General features: G+C 36.1%; 2 protein-coding genes across 4 annotated transcripts; both read right to left on the reverse strand.

Moving 5' to 3' along the window:
* Positions 1–504: 504 nt before the first annotated feature.
* On the reverse strand, positions 505–5,250 carry LOC105108289 (cellulose synthase-like protein D4). Its single transcript, XM_011002544.1, has 6 exons — positions 4,599–5,250; positions 4,126–4,518; positions 2,887–3,691; positions 2,369–2,773; positions 1,913–2,250; positions 505–1,749 (listed from the first exon to the last, which is right to left on the reverse strand). The coding sequence occupies exons 1-6, from the start codon at positions 5,069–5,071 to the stop codon at positions 783–785; spliced, it is 3,381 nt and encodes a 1,126-aa protein (XP_011000846.1). The 5' UTR covers positions 5,072–5,250; the 3' UTR covers positions 505–782.
* Positions 5,251–12,975: 7,725 nt separating this feature from the next.
* Positions 12,976–16,010, reverse strand: HMG2 (3-hydroxy-3-methylglutaryl-CoA reductase 2). Of its 3 annotated transcripts, none has more exons than XM_011002547.1 (4): positions 15,474–16,010; positions 14,107–14,892; positions 13,660–14,006; positions 12,976–13,529 (listed from the first exon to the last, which is right to left on the reverse strand). In XM_011002547.1, the coding sequence occupies exons 1-4, from the start codon at positions 15,949–15,951 to the stop codon at positions 13,287–13,289; spliced, it is 1,854 nt and encodes a 617-aa protein (XP_011000849.1). In that variant the 5' UTR covers positions 15,952–16,010; the 3' UTR covers positions 12,976–13,286. The 3 variants fall into 3 exon arrangements, with proteins under 3 accessions (XP_011000849.1, XP_011000847.1, XP_011000848.1); XM_011002545.1 differs by having other exon boundaries at positions 14,107–15,003; positions 15,543–16,002; XM_011002546.1 differs by having other exon boundaries at positions 14,107–14,481; positions 15,021–16,001.
* Between the last annotated feature and the right edge of the window lie 2,666 nt (positions 16,011–18,676).

Here is an 18,676-nt window from a genome sequence, read left to right on the forward strand (position 1 = left end):
AAAATAGCATCACGGGGGCCAGTTTGCCAGACAGTGCCATCAGCCAACGATCTGCGCTGCCTTTTTTTTACCTTAACAAAACAAATTACATGTCAGTTGAGCTGTCACTCTCCTCCTCTTCTCTTCCATCCTCCCCTACCGCCACCACCTCTTTCACTCTCTAGAAACAAATGAAGAAACAACAAAGCCTGGATAGGAGGTGACTTGAGCTATCAGATCAGTAGAATTCGGATTTGGCTGTCACTTGAGCACACAGGGAAGAGATTTCCATGTCATCTTGCTCCCAAGATATGAAAGAAAGTTCTTAGGATCATGTCAAAACTCTGATTTTGTAGTGTAATTTGTTAAGTCACATTCACAGTTGAGCTTAGAGATCTAAATGGACAAGTTTATTTACGCTTGTTTTTTTCTGCAATTAAGTAGCATAAATCATCACAATTGCATCATGCAAACGACGCTTGGGGACAGAGTTATGGAGGATTAGAAAACTACACTTTTTTTTTCTACTGAATTCTTTCGAAAATATCTCTGGGATTATCATCAATATTTGACCTTAATTTTACGGATTTTTCAGCATCCATCCATTCCTTCGTTACAGGTTACCTATTGTTGACCTTCCTACTTTACATGTCTTTTAGGAAATTACATGAAGAAAATACAAAAGGTGCAAAATCTCGTTCTATCTCAGACCTTTTAGTTTCTTGAACCGACTTGGATCTTGCAGGTGGTACAGTTCAGTAATCTAAGATTCTTGCATCTGGTGTTCACTCAACCTGAGGCGCTCAAGGGAACTCAAACCCTCCCCCAACTCCGTCAGCTGTTGCATTTGGCTTTTGTGGGCTGATGGCAATCCATAGCAAAGAGATTGTTATGGCAATGAGACCAGACCAAACGAACACAATGGTTGGGGTCTTCCCTCTCCTCCCCATCAAGCCCTTGGCAAAAGGATACAAATGAGCCAACACCCAGAAACTAAAGAAAGCTCCACCAACAAACTTACTCCACTGCGGAACTGTGCTATAAATCGTCCTTATAAAAGCAAAGGCCATGGCAATTATGTTTGTCATGGCAATAACAATGGGCATAATCATCAAAGAGGTCCACTTTACAAGATACAAGTCTGCATAGATATCGTCAACTTCATCTCCTGCAGACTTGGAAGTCAATGTGAAAGATATCTCAATTCCTGCAATCACCTTGAGAAGGCCTTGCATGACTGCAGCAAAGTGGGCACTGGTTCCAGAAATAAGCCAGAACTGTTCGTTCCTCCACCACTCTTCCAACTCTATACCTGACCATTTCACCTCTAGAATAGCCAGAACGATGAGGGAAATAGTTATGAGTAGCAAGTAGATTAAAAATGCAACGTCCAGAGTTTGGACAATGAAGTATCCGGAAAAAAGTGAGAGTGCAGGGAGAAAGCAATAGACGATCAAGAAAATCGAGGTGAATGGGTAGATGCCAACATTAAGATACGCAAAGCGCTGGAGGAGTTTGAGACGCCCACTGGCCAAAAAGGCATTGTTTCTGGAGAAGAAAATCTCAACAGAGCCAGTTGCCCAACGAAGCACCTGGTGAAGACGGTCAGTAAGGTTAATTGGAGCTGAGCCACGAAATGCATCGCGCTTGCTTATGCAATAGACAGAGCGCCAGCCACGGTTGTGCATTCTATAGCCTGTCACAACATCTTCCGTGACTGAACCATAAATCCAACCCACTCTGTCCCGCCATTCAGTCTTGTCCTCATACCTAATATACACCAGCAAATAACAATAAGATAGAAAGTGAATATCTTGTAATCTATATACATCTCTTGTTGTTGAGAACCAAACAAACAGTCACAGGCATAGATAAAGTTGTAATCGATAGCTAGAGTTGATTGATCATTGATGAAATGAAAATTTTGTGATACCAGCAAGAAATGACAGACACAGCTTCAGCAACTGTAGTGGCATCAAGTGGTTCACGAGGGACCCTCAAAGCACCAGGAGGACGGCCATACTTAACAGCAGGATGATCAGCTAGCGGCCGGCCTTGGAACTCGGCAACAGGAATAGATTCAGCCAGCAATGTAGAATTCCCAAACCGCTTGGGCAGCAGATTGAAATCAAGATCAGGATCAAATTCGGAAGTTGCTAAGGGAAGCGTCTCCGAATCTTTCTTTTGCTCCGTCTTGTTTGTATTGGGTGGATCAAATCCGTATAAAGCAAATCTTCTAAACATGCAACCCGTTCCAACATAAACCGGGCCCTGTAATGCATAGACTCATGTAAGATCAATCCATCGCTGTTAATGTGTGTTTTCTTGTGATTAAAAATGGAAATAATTATATATATTAGTCTTAATTATTTCTTTAATTCTCAAGTACCTGAACACCATCAAGGGCACGCATGTTTCCATCAAAAAACACAGTATTGCGATTAGCATATCTATCATTAGGATCAATGCCTTCAAATCTCTGAGGGAACTGTATATAGCAGATATTTTCACCTCCTCTGTCCATCATGAAGCACATTCCTTCCCTGATAGCTTTGCAGTTGTAGATGTAGTGATCGCAATCTAAGTTGAGAATGAATGGACCATTGGATAGAACGGCAGATGCTCTTACTAGAGCATTCATGGCACCAGCTTTTTTGTTATGGTCATAACCTGGCCTCTTTTCTCGTGAGACGTACACAAACATAGGTAGACGTATATCCACATCTGTGAAGTCTATCATCTTATCATCCGTTCCTCCCATCTGTGGGTCAGGGCTAGAAGGCTTCAACATCACCTGCATCCACATGGTAACAAATTAACATTATATACATATATAATATTGTCAAATTATTTAGAAGAAAGTTTATGATCGAGGAAATACAAAATGATCACGAAGCAGTTTAGTACCTGAAGAATTCCAGCATGGTCACCTTTGGAATGTTCGGCAGCTGGGGACGCCCAAGTTCCAGGCCAATAGGTGCCATCAGCCATCCATGTAGCTTTCGGGACCTTTATTGGCTCCAAAGGATCACCTCCACCCTCCCTTTTGTGCTTCAACATCTTCATTTCCTCCCTTGCATTGAAAGCATCCGATCTCCTCCTTATAGAATCTGGAAGCCCATTGATCCTCACCTTGAATTCATCGTACTCCCTTTTCATCTTCCTTCTATCTTTGACAAAATCAGGCCTGCTCTTGTTCTTAGTTGGATCAACTTTTAGGTTGAAGTAGGTTTCAGGATTCCTTGGCTCAATATTATGTTTTCGACAGAATGGAACCCACAAATCAGCAAAGCTTGCTGCCTCGGCCATAGCCTCAAAAGTGAGGAGCGCACCTCCATCATCTGAGATATAGCATGCCACCTTCTCTACAGGATAATCCACAGAGAGAATGGAAAGGATAGTGTTGGCTGTGACAAGTGGTGGCTCTTTATCAGGATCAGCAGTGGACACAAAGAGGTCAACACCAGGGAGATCAGATCGGCCACTGGGATTGGAAGGCGATGGCATGTCAAACTTGTCTCGGAGGACCTCAAGATCAGTGGACCGGTTCATAGGATGAAGTTTGGGAATTATATCCAGGATCCACGAGAAAGCAAACCACACTTCACAGACCACTGACATACCCCACAACCATCTTGCATCATCATTTGGATTCACTATTCGCCAATGCAAGAAGAAAGCCAGCACCACCATTCGAATTAAAATCAGCAACCTGCAAATGTATATATATACACACACACACACACAGATAAGGAGATGTTGTACTAGCCTACCATTTTATCATTTTCATTTGTATTTTTATAATTCAGAAATGTTATGGAAAATGCCAAGATTTATGGATTATTTCCCGTGTGTTTAGTCTAAATACTCCATATCCTAATATATAGTTCTCCAGCTGCCACCACGGATGACGGCTTTATTTGGGCCTCGGAAAGCTGGATGGTACCCTTTGGAAGCAATTTAGTAAGAAATCACAGAACAGCACTTGCCCCGTTCCTATAATAACTCCTTTTTATAGCAGTTCATATTAGTTTCCTCCAAATTAACTGGGACATTATAGTCTTCAATTAACGTTGCAATTATTAATTATAAGAGCAGTTTATAGTGAATTTATCCAAAATCAAGACACAGATAGATGTAAGTTACCTGTAAGGGCTGATAACGGCTTGGGAGATTGGCTGTTCGCGACTGAGGGGTTTCCAAGGCTTATCCATATTTTCTAGGACGCCGCCCGGAAACTCTTCATCGCCATCATCACCATACATGTCGTCTTGGGGCCAAAAGGCATTCCCATAGCCGTAAGTACCTTGTGTCTCAAACAACCACCTGTTGTGATCGAAATCTCCATTTTGGTTTCTCTTCATCATTGTCATGTTATTGTGATCACCACCTTTACTTGGAGGTGGCAATGGCAGCGCTCCACTGGAAAAATTTGGTATTTCATCATCGTAATCACCCTCCTTGTACTGTTCCTTGCAACCTGGACACAAACCGGTTTCTTTTTGGGCGTCCATGTAGCAATCCCCGCAAATTTTGAGCCTGCAAATCAAAATTAATTAATTAAATATGTTTCTGTAATTATGTCAAAACATGCATGCATGCTTGATGATTAATTATACCTGCATTCACAAGGTATGACATCATTTCCTCTCTCATCCTTCATGATCTTGCCATCACAAGCAGGCATTGCACACGAAGAGCCCTTGGATCCAGCCATCTGAGGATGAGACACCTCCGATTCTATCACCTTGTCCATGAGATGGGCACGCGTAACGCTATTGAACCCCCCTGTAAAAAGAGAATTGGAAACGTTTTGCTCTTCGGTCTTGACTGCCACGGACGTGTCCATTGGCTGATTGTCGGGTGTGAGAGGAATCTGCACAGTATAGTTCATGTAATCCCCACCGGATAATTCTCCAGAAATATCAATGTCATCTCTTGATAGACTAACATAGCGACCGCTTGAAGTTCGTCTAGCGAATTTGACAGTTTGGCTGCTGGAACCACGATTTCCCTGCTGGGAGCTGCTGTTGTTAGTGCTTACTGGGCTACGTATGGCCTTCTTAGATGGTTGGGAAGATAGAGATGCCATTAAAACCAATTAAACAATATTAGGCTGCTGCTGCTGCTTGCTTGTTTAATGTTTCTTGACTAATAACCTAATCGATGACACAATAAAAACGCACCATAAACATTTGCGCCTCATCACCATCATGAATTTCTTGTATGAATGCATGTAATCATAGAAAAACTCACCAGAGAAATGAAAAGCCAAAGAGAAGAAGAAATTAAACTCTTGGATTGGAGAGAATATATTGGTTTGAAAGAGGATATATACATATTTATATACCTTTATAATTGCGTGCTAACAACTTATACGTACCTACTTAATTAGTGTGCGATGAGTTGAAGGGAATTAAGACAGAAAAGAAAGATATGAGATGAGAGTAGAGGAATAGAAGGTGGAATTATTAGGTTAAACAAGGATTAATGCATGGTTAAAGGTGGGTGGGAGGCACGTCGGAGTGATGAACATGCATGATAAAAAAATAATCGGAAGCTAGAGGAGGTGGAGGTGGGATTTATTGTCAGCGACAAAGTCTAAATATTATACTAAAATTCTATGGATGAAGGAATAGGACGGGATAGCAAGCAAGTAGTAGTGCAGGCACGCTTCAGCACGCCCCCCTCCCCTCTCTCTTCCACGTTCATTTATATAATTACTACTACATATGTATTTATTTTATCGTAAATTAGGGTTTTGTTTACAAGGTCATATGTATATCATTAATTATGACAAGCCATTTGGTTTGTTGAAGGATTTATTAATTATATGTCTTAGTGATTTATTTTTAATCCAACATCTGCAAAACAAATTATCTTTTATAAACACATTTTATATTTAATTTATTATTAAATGTCTTATCAGACGACCTAAATATTAAATTCATGATCAATATATAAACAATATATCCTTTTAGGTTTTCATATTTATAAGAATATAAATTTACATACAAATTTTTTCACCTATATATACAGTACAAAGTTCTACATAATATGATAACATATCTAGACATAAAGAAAAAATATTAGCCACAACAAAAAGAATGAGAAATAATGAGAAGCTATAAGCCTTAAAAAAAAATAATGAGAGGATGAATTCATCAACTCAGTAACTTGATAATGTTCAATATATACACACGAGATAAGACAATAATGAGAAACTCACACATACACACACACACATATAAATATGACTTAAGGTTCTTACATTAAAGTTTCTCAAATATATCATAACAAAAATATCATAAGATAAAGCTCGTTAAACAATCAAAATGCAATTAACATAACACTCTCGTACAGTAAAATGATAAATCATTAGAGATTGGTGACTCCTCCAACCAACTAAGATTCAGATATAATATGCACAAAAACTAACATTACATTATTAGTATGGGTATTCTGACTAGCATACCATGAATTTATATCATAATCAAACTGAAAAATTCATATATTAAGATTTAATTCATGACATCAATTAAATAAGAAGGTGTCAATTCAGAAGTATATAAGGGTTTATATTAAAGATTTAGTTTCAATAAATGACCATGCTTAATCATAAATAATAAATAAATAAGAATATAAAAATTACCAAGAAATATTATTAATTCTATGTTAATAATTCAAGTATTTATATTAATTCTTTAGCAAATAAAAAAGTATTCACTCATCTGACTCAAAAGTACAAATAATACGGAAGTAAATATCGAAGACAATCCTACTAATGTCTCACAGGTAGAATATCAAAATTATCTAAATACAAAATAAGATATACTAAAAATCAATAAAAAATAATGTATAATCTATTTAATACACTTAACTTAAAGTCTAACTCATAAATTTATATGTTTATGAACCAAACCAATCATTTTTCTTTAAAAACTCAAAAATCAAATGATTTTCTCGAAATCTAATTTAGAATAAAAAAAATCATAATAATGATAATAATTCACCAAATAAACCTTAATTATTCATCAAACCAATCTGGTAAAAAAAATCCAGGTAGGGACCATTCTATAATTTTCTTATATTTTTGGGAGGTAAATTTTAATTTTATCAAATTCAAAGATCAAATTACAAGTGTTATAAATTTATAACTATACCAAAATTTTGCCAATTGTTCACCCTCAAATATGTCTATGATCTTGAATTATGCTCCAATGATTAATTTGCTACTTATTCAAAGCTCAAAGACTAAACTGTAAATTTTTAAAATTGAAGGACCAAACTAAAATTCATCATTTTCAACCTCAAAACCATACTATCTAGATTTCCAACAAGAATGTTTCATGGTTTCTCAATACTCTTACACCCAACACATCAATTAAACCAGTTAATCTTAAAATTATTATTCATAACAAAATCATTTAAAATTCAACCAATTAAACCATTACCCATAACAATTAATCCATAACATTTTAATCAACTCATCAATTAAACCCAAAACATAATCTTTGAAACCCTAATCTTCATCAAATTCAAAATCTTAACTAATAACAACTCTTATGCATATTAAAGCATAAAAAATACCTTAACAACTTATTTCTTTTAATTTTATTATTTTTTCTATTCCTTCTTTTCCTTTATTTTCTCTCCTCCCGGCTCTCTCTCTCTCTCTCTCTCTCTCTAATTTCATATCTCTCTTTTAATTTTTTTTCTATTTATATTTATCAACTCATATGCAATTACCTCAATTCCCATTATTTTTTTTATACTTAATAACTATCCCTTTAAAGGTATTATTACCTATTCCTATCAATTCTTTCTCTTTTATATTAAAATATTATAATTTCCTTGTCTTATAAAAGTTCTAAACCCTAAACCTGACAGAAAGCTAAACATTTATTAAGACTATAAAAAAGATGAGAATACTCATCGCGCATCTTATCCTCGATCGAGCTCCCATGTCACTTCCTCACGTGAATGACATTTTCACTTCATCTTCACTGAAGCTACATCCTTCGATTTAAGCTTCCTCACTTGTTGGTCCATCATAGTTTCTAGTCGTACCTCATAAGGTTATATCATCTTTAAACTCAATTAGTTAAACATTTAACATATGAGATGGATCTAACATGTATTTCTGTAGCATGAAAATATAGAATATCGGATATGTAGCAGACAAGTTCAGTGGTAGTGCTAACCTATAGGCAACTGTTACAACCCTCTCTAAAATATCATACGCTCCAATAAATTAAGGACTTAACTTATCTTTCTTCCCAAACCTGAACACTTTCTTAGTCAGTGATACCTTTAAAAATACGTACCCACAGAAAACTTTAAGTCATGCCTCTTCTTCTTTGCGTAGTTTTTTGTACTATAAGCTATTTGAAGTTTCTTCTTGATCACTTTTATATTCTCTGAAGTAATAAGAATTAACATTGGTCTCAAAAGCCTTTTCTCACCAACATTAAACCAACAGATCAGCAATATAGACTTTCAACCATACAAAGCCTTACAAGGCATCATTTATATCCTAACCTAAGAGCTATTGTTGTAAGCAAATCTCACTAATGGTAGGAACTTACTTCAAGATTTGAATAGTCCTCTCGAACTGACCATCTGTCTAACAGTGAAAAGTTGTACTCAACTGTACTTTAGTGCAGATAGTTTCTTTATACTTCATCCAAAATCGTAATGTAAACTACAAGCCTCTATCCGAAACTATTGATATTAACACTTCATGCAATCAGATAATCTCGCTAATAAACATTTTCGCTAATTTTGCATATTCATAAGTAATCTTAACCGGTAAAAAATAGATTAATTTTATCAACCTGTCAACAATCACTCATACCAAATTAACCTTCTGACTTCTAAACAATCCTATTACGAAACCATAATGATTCTTTCTTACTTTCATTTTGAAATCAACAATAGTTATAGCCACAAAACCATAATGATTCTTTCTTACTTTCATTCTGAAATCAGCAATAGTTATAGCCGAGTAAATTATGGTAGTACTAGAACAATTGGGTTATTTAGGACCCACAAAAATTGAATATACCAGTACTGCATCCTATTTTCACTGAGTATTTATTATTTTCCCACTTTCTTCAATCTTAATTTTACCATCAAGACATCAAGCAAAGTAATGGATCGATTACATATCAAGAACAGAATAATTATGTAGCTGTGTTTGAGTGGATGCAAGTACTTAGGGTTTGTTTTATTTGACCATTAACGTTAAGAGAAGATCAGAATCCGACGTGACACATGAGATCAAAGACTAGAAATCCATGAAGAAGGAGCAGAAGACGACCGATAGAATATATCATCACTCCACTCAGTCCACGCACAGGCACAATAATAATAATAATAATAATAGCAGTAGAGATGATGCCTTGCACCATGAAATGAAATCAAAGATGATGGGTTACCACTATCTATACGCAGATATCCCAGGATGTAAAGTAATTGCCTTTTAGAGCTCCTCCATTCATTGATTACTTAGCGCGTCGTTCGTTTGCGTTCTTCTTCGGGTGGACAGATACAAGCTGAGGCCCACAAAACGGAGCATGAATTGAGACATTAAAGCCCGTCAACAAAGGCCTTGCAAATGCAGACAAGGCCCAATTTATTCGGCTCAAACATAGATTCAAACAAGCTACGTGGAGGCCCTCCACAAGCCCAGCAAGATATTTTAGATTCAGGGTTTAGAGTGTGTGTATATATATATATATATATAGCGGGGAGATCATGATAATCAGGGATCCACTGATGGATTATTCCACACGGAGTGCCTTTAACTGTCTCTCCTTCTTTCTGTTTTTAACCGGGAAGAATGGCGAGCGGTCCAGGTCAAATGATCCCTCGCTTTTGTTCAAGTCAACTTCGCAGCCCGCTGCCAAGATTGAAAAATTCCAGCCTTTTTTTTAAATGTTTTTTTATTTAAAGATATACTAAAATAATATATTTTTTATTTTTAAAAAATTATTTTTAATATTTGATTTAAAAATCTAAAAGAATATTAATTGTTTCTTTTCCTAATTCAATGGTTGTAATTAATTATACTCTGTCAAGTTTCAAGTTTTTTTAAAGAATATTTTTGAGAAGAAAAACGAACAGCAGTATTTATGTGCTCTGCATTGTTTCTGTACCCATTTTTGCAACCCCTTTTCTTTCCTTTATATTATTTCAACTGGGATGGATGGACGCACTTATTTGTTTCTTTTCCTAATTCAATGGTTGTAATTAATTATACTCTGTCTTTCACCAAACTATTTTGTAGCGTTGTAGTAAATTGACTCCACTCATGGTGACTCTGACCTCAGCCCATATGAAGAACAGGGGGGTGCACCTCCACTTGCCAAACTTCACGTCATAGGAAACCAACTGTATCCTACTATCCTGTTATTATATATATATGTAAATGTCAAAAAGTTATCAAAGCCATCCACAATTTTCCATAGTGTTAGTTAATTTTGAACCGTGTGTGAGGGCTCCATTCATTTAAATTAATTCATTTCATAGGATTAAATGCAAATTTAATAATTGATAAAGGTATTACTTAACTTTTAAAAAATTTTAAAATGATAATTTTTAAAAAAATATTGAGACAATAAATTGATGTCGAGCCCCTCACAACTCGGCTCAGGATTATAATAGGTTTAATAATTTTTTTTATTTAATTATTGGATTCTAATAGGTTTCATAATTTTTTTTATTTAATTATATGATAGAAACAAATAATTATAAAATTAAATACCAACTTAAAATATAGACACTTATTTCAGACAATTATCCCTAGAAAACAAACAAAAATCAATAATACAGTCTATTTCCCAACCAATTTAATATTAAATAATAAAATTAAAAAAAAAACATATCATATCCATGGATAAACTCGTCAAACCTATGAATTGAATAAGTTAGGCTAGCATGCCTAAGATGTGAATTGAGTTATAGAATTCATTGGGATTATAATTTTTTTTTCAAAACTATATTTTATTTAATTATATGATAACAAAAATAAATAATCATAAAATCAAACATCAACCTAAAATCAAGATTTTTTTAAGATCACAGTAACCTTATAAAAAATAAAACAAAACCAATTATAAAAGAGAATTCTTAATTCATCCAGTATCTTAGAACGAAAAAAAAAATTTAAAAAAGTTAAACTTGCTAGACCAACAAACCAAGTCAATCACTTAAAAAGGTGAATAGGTTCAAGGACTTTATAAAATCTAATAACTTTTTTCTGAAACTATTTTTTTTTAGCTATAAGAGAGAAAAATAAATGATAAAAAAGTTAAATCCAATTAAAATAAATAAACACCTCCACCAAGCTTGTAAATCATGACAATCCTGATTACCCTAGCAAACTATATTAACCTTATAGAAAGATTAAAAAAAAAAACAAATTATGAAGTCAAATTATGTACGATTCCAATATTAAAAGATGAAATCAACAAAAAAAAATTTAAAAACAATTGTATCAAAAATTCAAAAACACTGATTACCCTAGCAAACTATATTAACTTTATAGAAAGATAAGATAAAAAAAAAAAAACAAATTATAAAGTCAAATTATGTACGATTCTAATATTAAAAGATGAAATCAACAAAAAAAAATTGTATCAAAAATTCAAAAACAAAAAAGCAAAAAAGAAAGAAAACAAAACATTGTTGATTACTATTGTCATTCATAATACAATGTATATGGGTGAACAGTGGTTTACTCACAACTTTTAATTTTTGTTATTTTATAAAATTTAATAACATGATTTTTTTCTAACACTATTTTTTTAATTATATGAAAAAAATAAATAATAAAAATTCAAGTTCAATTAAAAAATAACTCATCAAACTCGTAAATTAGAATGACTTGGATTATCTTGACAAACCCGTAATCCATGTTAACTTTATATAAAGATAAAATTAAAAAATAAAAAAAGCAAATTAAAAAAACTAAATTTTCAAAAATCTCAATTTTAAAAGATGAAATTGATAAAAATATATTTAAAAAAATCATAACAAAAATTCAAAAAGAAAAACATTGTGGATTACAAATTTTTGTTGGGTGAATAGTGGTTTTCCCCACTTCCTTTAATTTTTGTTACTTCATAAAATCTAATAACATGATTTTTCTTTAAAACTATTTTTTTAACAACATGAGAACAAAAATAGACTATAAAAAAGCTAACTTCAATTTTTTTTTAAAAAAACCCACCAAATCCATAAATTGAAACCATCTAGGTTACTTCGACAAACTTGTAAACCACCCTAAACTTTATTGAAAGATGAAATTTAAAAAAAATACAAAGCTCAACCATCTTAATATAAAAAAATAAAAATAATAAAAATAATTTAAAAACATCATAACTAAAGGAAAGGAAAGGAAAAGGAAAAAAATGGTTTAAGAAAAATAACAATATGAAAAAATACTATAGCAATCCATAATATTAAGAAAAAAAAACAATATGAAAAAAATACTATAGTAATCTATAATATTTTATGAGAAAAAATAGAGTATTTTTCTTATATGTTTTAGCTTTTCTTATTATATATATATAGAAGTCATCATTGAAATTGAATAAAAAAAATTTAGACAGAGTAAAGTAAATAAACACTAAAGAACATAATAGAAGAAAAAATTAATTAGACAAAAGGATATAAAATAAAAAATAAATATGAAAATTAAAATAAAAAAAAAACTAAAAGGAACTAAATTTTTTAGATTAGAAGGTTAAATTAAAATGAAAAATAAATCAAATAAAAAAATTAAAGATAAAATTAAAAAAAATAACACTCTATGAACTTATATTATTAAAAATTAATAAAACTTTTATAAAAAAAGTTAAAGAAAAATCACTTGGTTGTGGGTGGCGGATGCAAACCTAAAAGAAGGTTGTTGTTATGTGTTCTGTGATGTGGATATCAAATCACAGAGAATATGTAGTGCATGGACAAAAGAAACAGGAGGTGAGATTCAAGTGTTTAACGGGCTGTAGAATCTTTCATGAACAAGAAGACAATCGCTTTAAATGTTTGGATAATTTTACACAATTTTCAGAATATACTCCTTAAAAAGAAAAAAAGAAAACAACAGAAAGAAAGAACGAAAGAGAATACACATAACATTTTCTATGCTGCTATCCATTTATTCTGTTTCCTTTCCTGTCCTCTCTCTCTCTCTCTGTCTTCTGAGGTGCCTAGTCGACAGTTCATCATATGACTCGTCTTATGGATCTCTGCACCGTCCCAGGGCATTCTTGCCTCAATCGAGCCCTCAAATGTACATTTTACGAAGAAACCTTGGAAACATCTTTCTTTGACCGGTTAAACTTCATGTGGCTACTGACAAGTTGTCCAGCTGCAATAGCGGACATGAGGGAGAGCTCTGCAGCGAGAACAGAACCAGCTACAATGGAGGCCAGAAGCCTTGCGTTTGCTCCCGGTGTCTCTTTGCTAGCACCCTTCACCCCGAGCAGGTTCAAGCATGCTGACTGGGATGCGAGCTGGGTACCTCCTCCAACTGTACCAACCTGAAATGATACGTTATGTAAGCAAATTAGATACCAACCACAACAACCGACAACCATCTAACAATGTCAATTGCCATGTCTGATTTAAAGAGCACAAGCGAGTAAGATAGGAATTATCAATGTGAATTACCTCAATGGAAGGCATTGTCACTGAGACATGAAGATCCTCTCCGCCATTAAGAGGTTCCATCATGGTAATGCAGTGAGAACTCTCTACGTTCTGCGCAGGATCTTGGCCAGTGGCAATATAAATAGCAGAGACAATGTTACTAGCTTGAGCGTTGAAGCCGCCGAGAGCTCCAGCCATGGCAGAACCAGTAAGGTTCTTGAGCATGTTAAGCTCTACCAAGGCCCCCACGTTAGTCTTCAACACCTTCCTCACTACATCACCCTTGATGATTGCCTCGCACACTACTGACTTGCCTCTTCCTTCAATCCAGTTGACAGCGGAAGGCTTCTTATCAGAACAGTAGTTTCCTGATAAAGAGCATATATATATATATATAGACATCAGTTTCAATACAAATAACAACTGAACAAAACATGAACATAGAATCAAGCAAAGAAGCTAGCTTACCAGAGATGCCAAGAACGTCCATATCAGGGAAATCTTTCTGGAGAAAGTCCAAAACATTCTGAACACCTTTAGAAACCATGTTCATGCCCATAGCATCACCAGTGCTGCAGGAGAATCTAATGTAGAGATTCTTGCCAGCAAGAGCACACTTAATGTTCTGAAGTCTACCAAATCTGCTAGATTTGTTAAAAGCCGTGGACACATCCTCAAAATTGGCAGGATCCTCCAAGTAGAACTTCAATTGAGCAGCTCTTTTAGCAGTTCCAAACCTCACAACAGGTGCTCTAGTCATGGCATCTCTCAACAACACGCTTGTAGCACCACCAGATAAATGAATCGCTTTACAACCCCTATTCGTACTAGCCACCAAGCAGCCTTCAGTTGTGGCCATTGGAACGGAGTACTCCTTGTCATCAAGCAACAAAGGCCCAGCAATTCCTACAGGAATCTGCACATACCCTACTGGCATCTCACAGCACTGCCCCAAAATAGACTCGTAATCAAAACCCTCCAAGGGCAATCCAGATAAAGACTTGCAAGTAATCCTCTGCAAAGCCTCACGCCTTATTGCAGCAGCACGCTTGCAATCACCCAATTTAGACTCGAGTGAATATGACGGGGTTTTTCCAGCCACCACAGAGTTGATAATCTCCTCATCTTCTTCTTTTAAAGTGGTTGGAAATGGGATTTCATCGACAACTTTAGGCTTGAGGGGAGGGGAAGGAACCACGGCGAGTTTTTGTGGTGGTGCAGTGCAATCAAGAGCCTGTCCGCAGGGAACTTTGCGGGCATCTTCTTTGAGAAGATCTTCTTCATCTTCGTCGTCGTCTTCGGCAGCCCAGACATCAGGAGAAGGACGGAGGATAAGGGACTGAACGAAGTCGATGCCGAAGAAACCAAGCATATAAATGAGCCTTCAGTTGTGGCCATTGGAACGGAGTACTCCTTGTCATCAAGCAACAAAGGCCCAGCAATTCCTACAGGAATCTGCACATACCCTACTGGCATCTCACAGCACTGCCCCAAAATAGACTCGTAATCAAAACCCTCCAAGGGCAATCCAGATAAAGACTTGCAAGTAATCCTCTGCAAAGCCTCACGCCTTATTGCAGCAGCACGCTTGCAATCACCCAATTTAGACTCGAGTGAATATGACGGGGTTTTTCCAGCCACCACAGAGTTGATAATCTCCTCATCTTCTTCTTTTAAAGTGGTTGGAAATGGGATTTCATCGACAACTTTAGGCTTGAGGGGAGGGGAAGGAACCACGGCGAGTTTTTGTGGTGGTGCAGTGCAATCAAGAGCCTGTCCGCAGGGAACTTTGCGGGCATCTTCTTTGAGAAGATCTTCTTCATCTTCGTCGTCGTCTTCGGCAGCCCAGACATCAGGAGAAGGACGGAGGATAAGGGACTGAACGAAGTCGATGCCGAAGAAACCAAGCATATAAATGAAAGAAGCAACAAAGGCAAAAATAGCAACGATGTCGGAGAGAGTAAGAAGATGAAGAGGAGTAGAATTGCGAATCTTCTCACGCCAACGAGTAAGCAAGAAATAAACAACGGAGAAGAAAACGGTGAAGAAGAGAGCGTTGGTTATATATAAAGGAAGGGGTAATGCATCGGATGCTTTTGGGCCAGTCAATGCACTACTTTCGTCGTGATCAGTTAATTTACGAAAGGGTTTGGTGGTGGTGGTCGATCGCCGACGAGTCCCCTCCATTTCGGCAGCGGGGGTGAATAGAGGGGAAGAACCGAGCGGCTGATCGAGAAATGAGAAAGGCAGAGAATAGAGGGGGTTTGTTAGTGTTGGGTCTGGATGGATGGTGAAGCGATGGAAAGCGGGCATATATATACAACTACTGGTGGTGACTTTTGGATTAATATCTATCCTAACGCATCACGCTGATATAAAAAAAAAAGAGAGAGAGAGAGAGAACATGCAGTAAAGTAATTAAGAAGGGAATTTGCATGCGGCAAAGGAGGGCATGACAAGGTCTCAATATTCCATTGCACGAGTCAAAGCTAGCTAGGTAGTAATATCCTAGCTAGCGAAGTGGGTGCTCGTTTCTTGTATGTTTCGCAGCTGCTTCTTGATTTTATGGGACAGTACCGTTTGTGGGCTGCCGTTGCCTTGCCACTCTCTTGGACCAAACCACTCCCTTCTTGTCTTTATTCATCCATCTTCTCTCTATTCATAAATATCGGAGGGGCACTCCACGATATTCTTCAACGCTCGTGTTTGTTTGTTTAACCATGGATGGATAGAGGGAGGTTGGCTGGCGGTACAAATATTAAAGATGCCAAGTTTTGTTTGCTTCCTGGAATCTATATATAATATATTCATTCAACACACGAAACAGATAAAAGCCGGGTCTAAGTACGTGCGTCCATGCAACGGAATTTCAGAGATCAAATTAGCCCTAGCTAGTTTAATTTGCTGCTGGCTGTTACTTGTGACGTCCTGATATATTACAGCTTGCATTTTATCCAACAAAACAGGACCGATGGGGAGAGATATTTGAGCATTCTCGCAAAGGATTGGTAATTTTCCATGGAAAAAACATTGAGTAATCATTAAAACGTGTTCCCCTCCGAATGAATGCCTGTTAGTGACCCATATCTTTTCTCTGTAGACTATTCTTCAAGGCCACACCATGCATGCTAGGAAAGGGTGAGCATGTTATGGTGCTCGTGATGGAGTGGTACTGATCCCAAACGGATTCAGACTCTAGTAATTACTGCCTTCTTATTCGTGAGGTAAGTAGTAGGAGAAAGTTCAACGGGGGAAAAACAATTATTTAGTGCCTTTAGACTTGGTAATAATTAGCTAAATCTAGATTAATTTAATATCTTTTTAAAATTAAATAATGTTTTTACTGTTATTTAGATTGTATTTCAATTAATTAAATCAACTAGTTCATGTTGAGATATGATTTAATTTAAAATTCATTTTGAACTACAAATCTATTTAGAAAATTCATTATTCACGAAATGGGTAAAAATAGAAAGATTAGGAGATGATAATAGATTATATATATATAGACGCACATACCAATTCAGATCATCTAATTCAAGTATTCAATGGTCCATCCCAAAGTACAGGGTGTGTGTGTGTGTGTGTGTAGACACAGAGACATACCAATTCATATAACCTGATTCAATTATTCAATGGTGCATCTCCAAGTACAGGGTAAAGGTGGCTTTTAAGATGGTGAAAAAAAGACGTCGTCAAATCTCTTCTCATCACATTATGCATGTAACTTTTGCTGCTATGATCGTGAGCTCTATCCAGGTTATGATCAGTACTTGCGAGGGTCAATTCGTCTGAGCTCTTACTGGATGCCATAATATTGAGCACTCAATTCTTCATCGATCGGGTACGTGGATCTATATGCTCTGGGGTGTAATTAACAGAGTCTGTTCATCAAGCACAGAGGGAAAACAGGATTGGTTGTTCCTAAAAAGTAACAATCAAATGATATTAACCCCAAGACGGCAAATGAGAACAACTCGCAGATTGCAGATTCGATGAGGAATAAAACCCTAAAGATTTTGACATGACGTCTGCCACCACCCTACAAATTGCACAACCCCATGTCATGTATTTCGCAAATTAATTAGAGAGGTTGGATCCATGCATGTATCCAAGTTGATTATATTATTACAAAATGCGACCATGACCACTACATTCTATTGATTAAGCTCTTTCCATTTGACGGTAAGCAGTGGTGCTTGATGGAAAATGATCTCTCCTACGTACTGTGATTTCACTCTTGCTCCTTCTTTCCATCACTGGCTGGCTCCTCATGATCGACGACCTTAATCCTCCCACAAATTAAGTCCATGATATAGATCATGCATGCATGCCCTTCTCTCTTGTAAAGTCGAAGGAATTAAAACATAAAATGCATGCAATCCGCGCGGCATCCCCAATATCTTAATCCCTATGTTATGCATACATCTCTTTCGATTTAATTAGGCATTTTCAAATCCATTGATTGATTAAGATTTATTCTGTAGTATTTCCTCGGATGCCACATCCTAGCTAGGTGCTTGATATTCTGCTCTTACAATAATTAAGCATATGGGAGGCGCCATGTTAATTGATTGTTCTGTACTAATTCTTCTCATCATCCGTTTTCTTGCCGTGAGACTTGGACATGGAAGGCGGTTGGTGCATGCGTTGCGCGCAGCGCTATCCCATGGACTCGGTACGTATTTGTATTTTTCATGGTCTTGGATACCGGAAGGATGCGATCCTTTTCAGAATAAATAAATAAATCCAAAGGAAAAGATGGAGGAATTGTTCCGTTGTTTATAAAAAAAAACACAAGGGTGGACAAATGCGTATGGTGCAGTGGAGGATGAAGACCGGCATTTCAGTGGCGATGAGATAACTACGAATAATCGTGTTAAATAATGGCGGCCATTGATTTGTTCGATAGTATAGTTACATCCATGCATCCTGCACCGATAAAATAATATCAATTTGACATGCCAGGAACAAAACATGTCAAAACCATGAATGAATAGATTAATAAGAGTAAAAACAGGACCTAAACTATTTGGTA

This window comes from Populus euphratica, unplaced genomic scaffold (genome assembly GCF_000495115.2).
Source record: "Populus euphratica unplaced genomic scaffold, PopEup_1.0 scaffold190.1, whole genome shotgun sequence".
Taxonomy (NCBI): Eukaryota; Viridiplantae; Streptophyta; class Magnoliopsida; order Malpighiales; family Salicaceae; genus Populus; species Populus euphratica.

Coding starts and splice junctions, on each gene's coding strand:
- HMG2 (XM_011002545.1), bottom strand. CDS start 15,951: ATGCCCGCTTTCCATCGCTTCACCATCCATCCAGACCCAACACTAACA. Junction 15,004..15,542: donor TTCTTTCATTTATATGCTTG/GTTTCTTCGGCA, acceptor TTTATATGCTTG/GTTTCTTCGGCATCGACTTC. Junction 13,530..13,659: donor TGACAATGCCTTCCATTGAG/GTAATTCACATT, acceptor GTATCATTTCAG/GTTGGTACAGTTGGAGGAGG.
- LOC105108289 (XM_011002544.1), bottom strand. CDS start 5,071: ATGGCATCTCTATCTTCCCAACCATCTAAGAAGGCCATACGTAGCCCA. Junction 4,519..4,598: donor GTCATACCTTGTGAATGCAG/GTATAATTAATC, acceptor TTTGATTTGCAG/GCTCAAAATTTGCGGGGATT. Junction 2,251..2,368: donor GTGCCCTTGATGGTGTTCAG/GTACTTGAGAAT, acceptor TATGCATTACAG/GGCCCGGTTTATGTTGGAAC.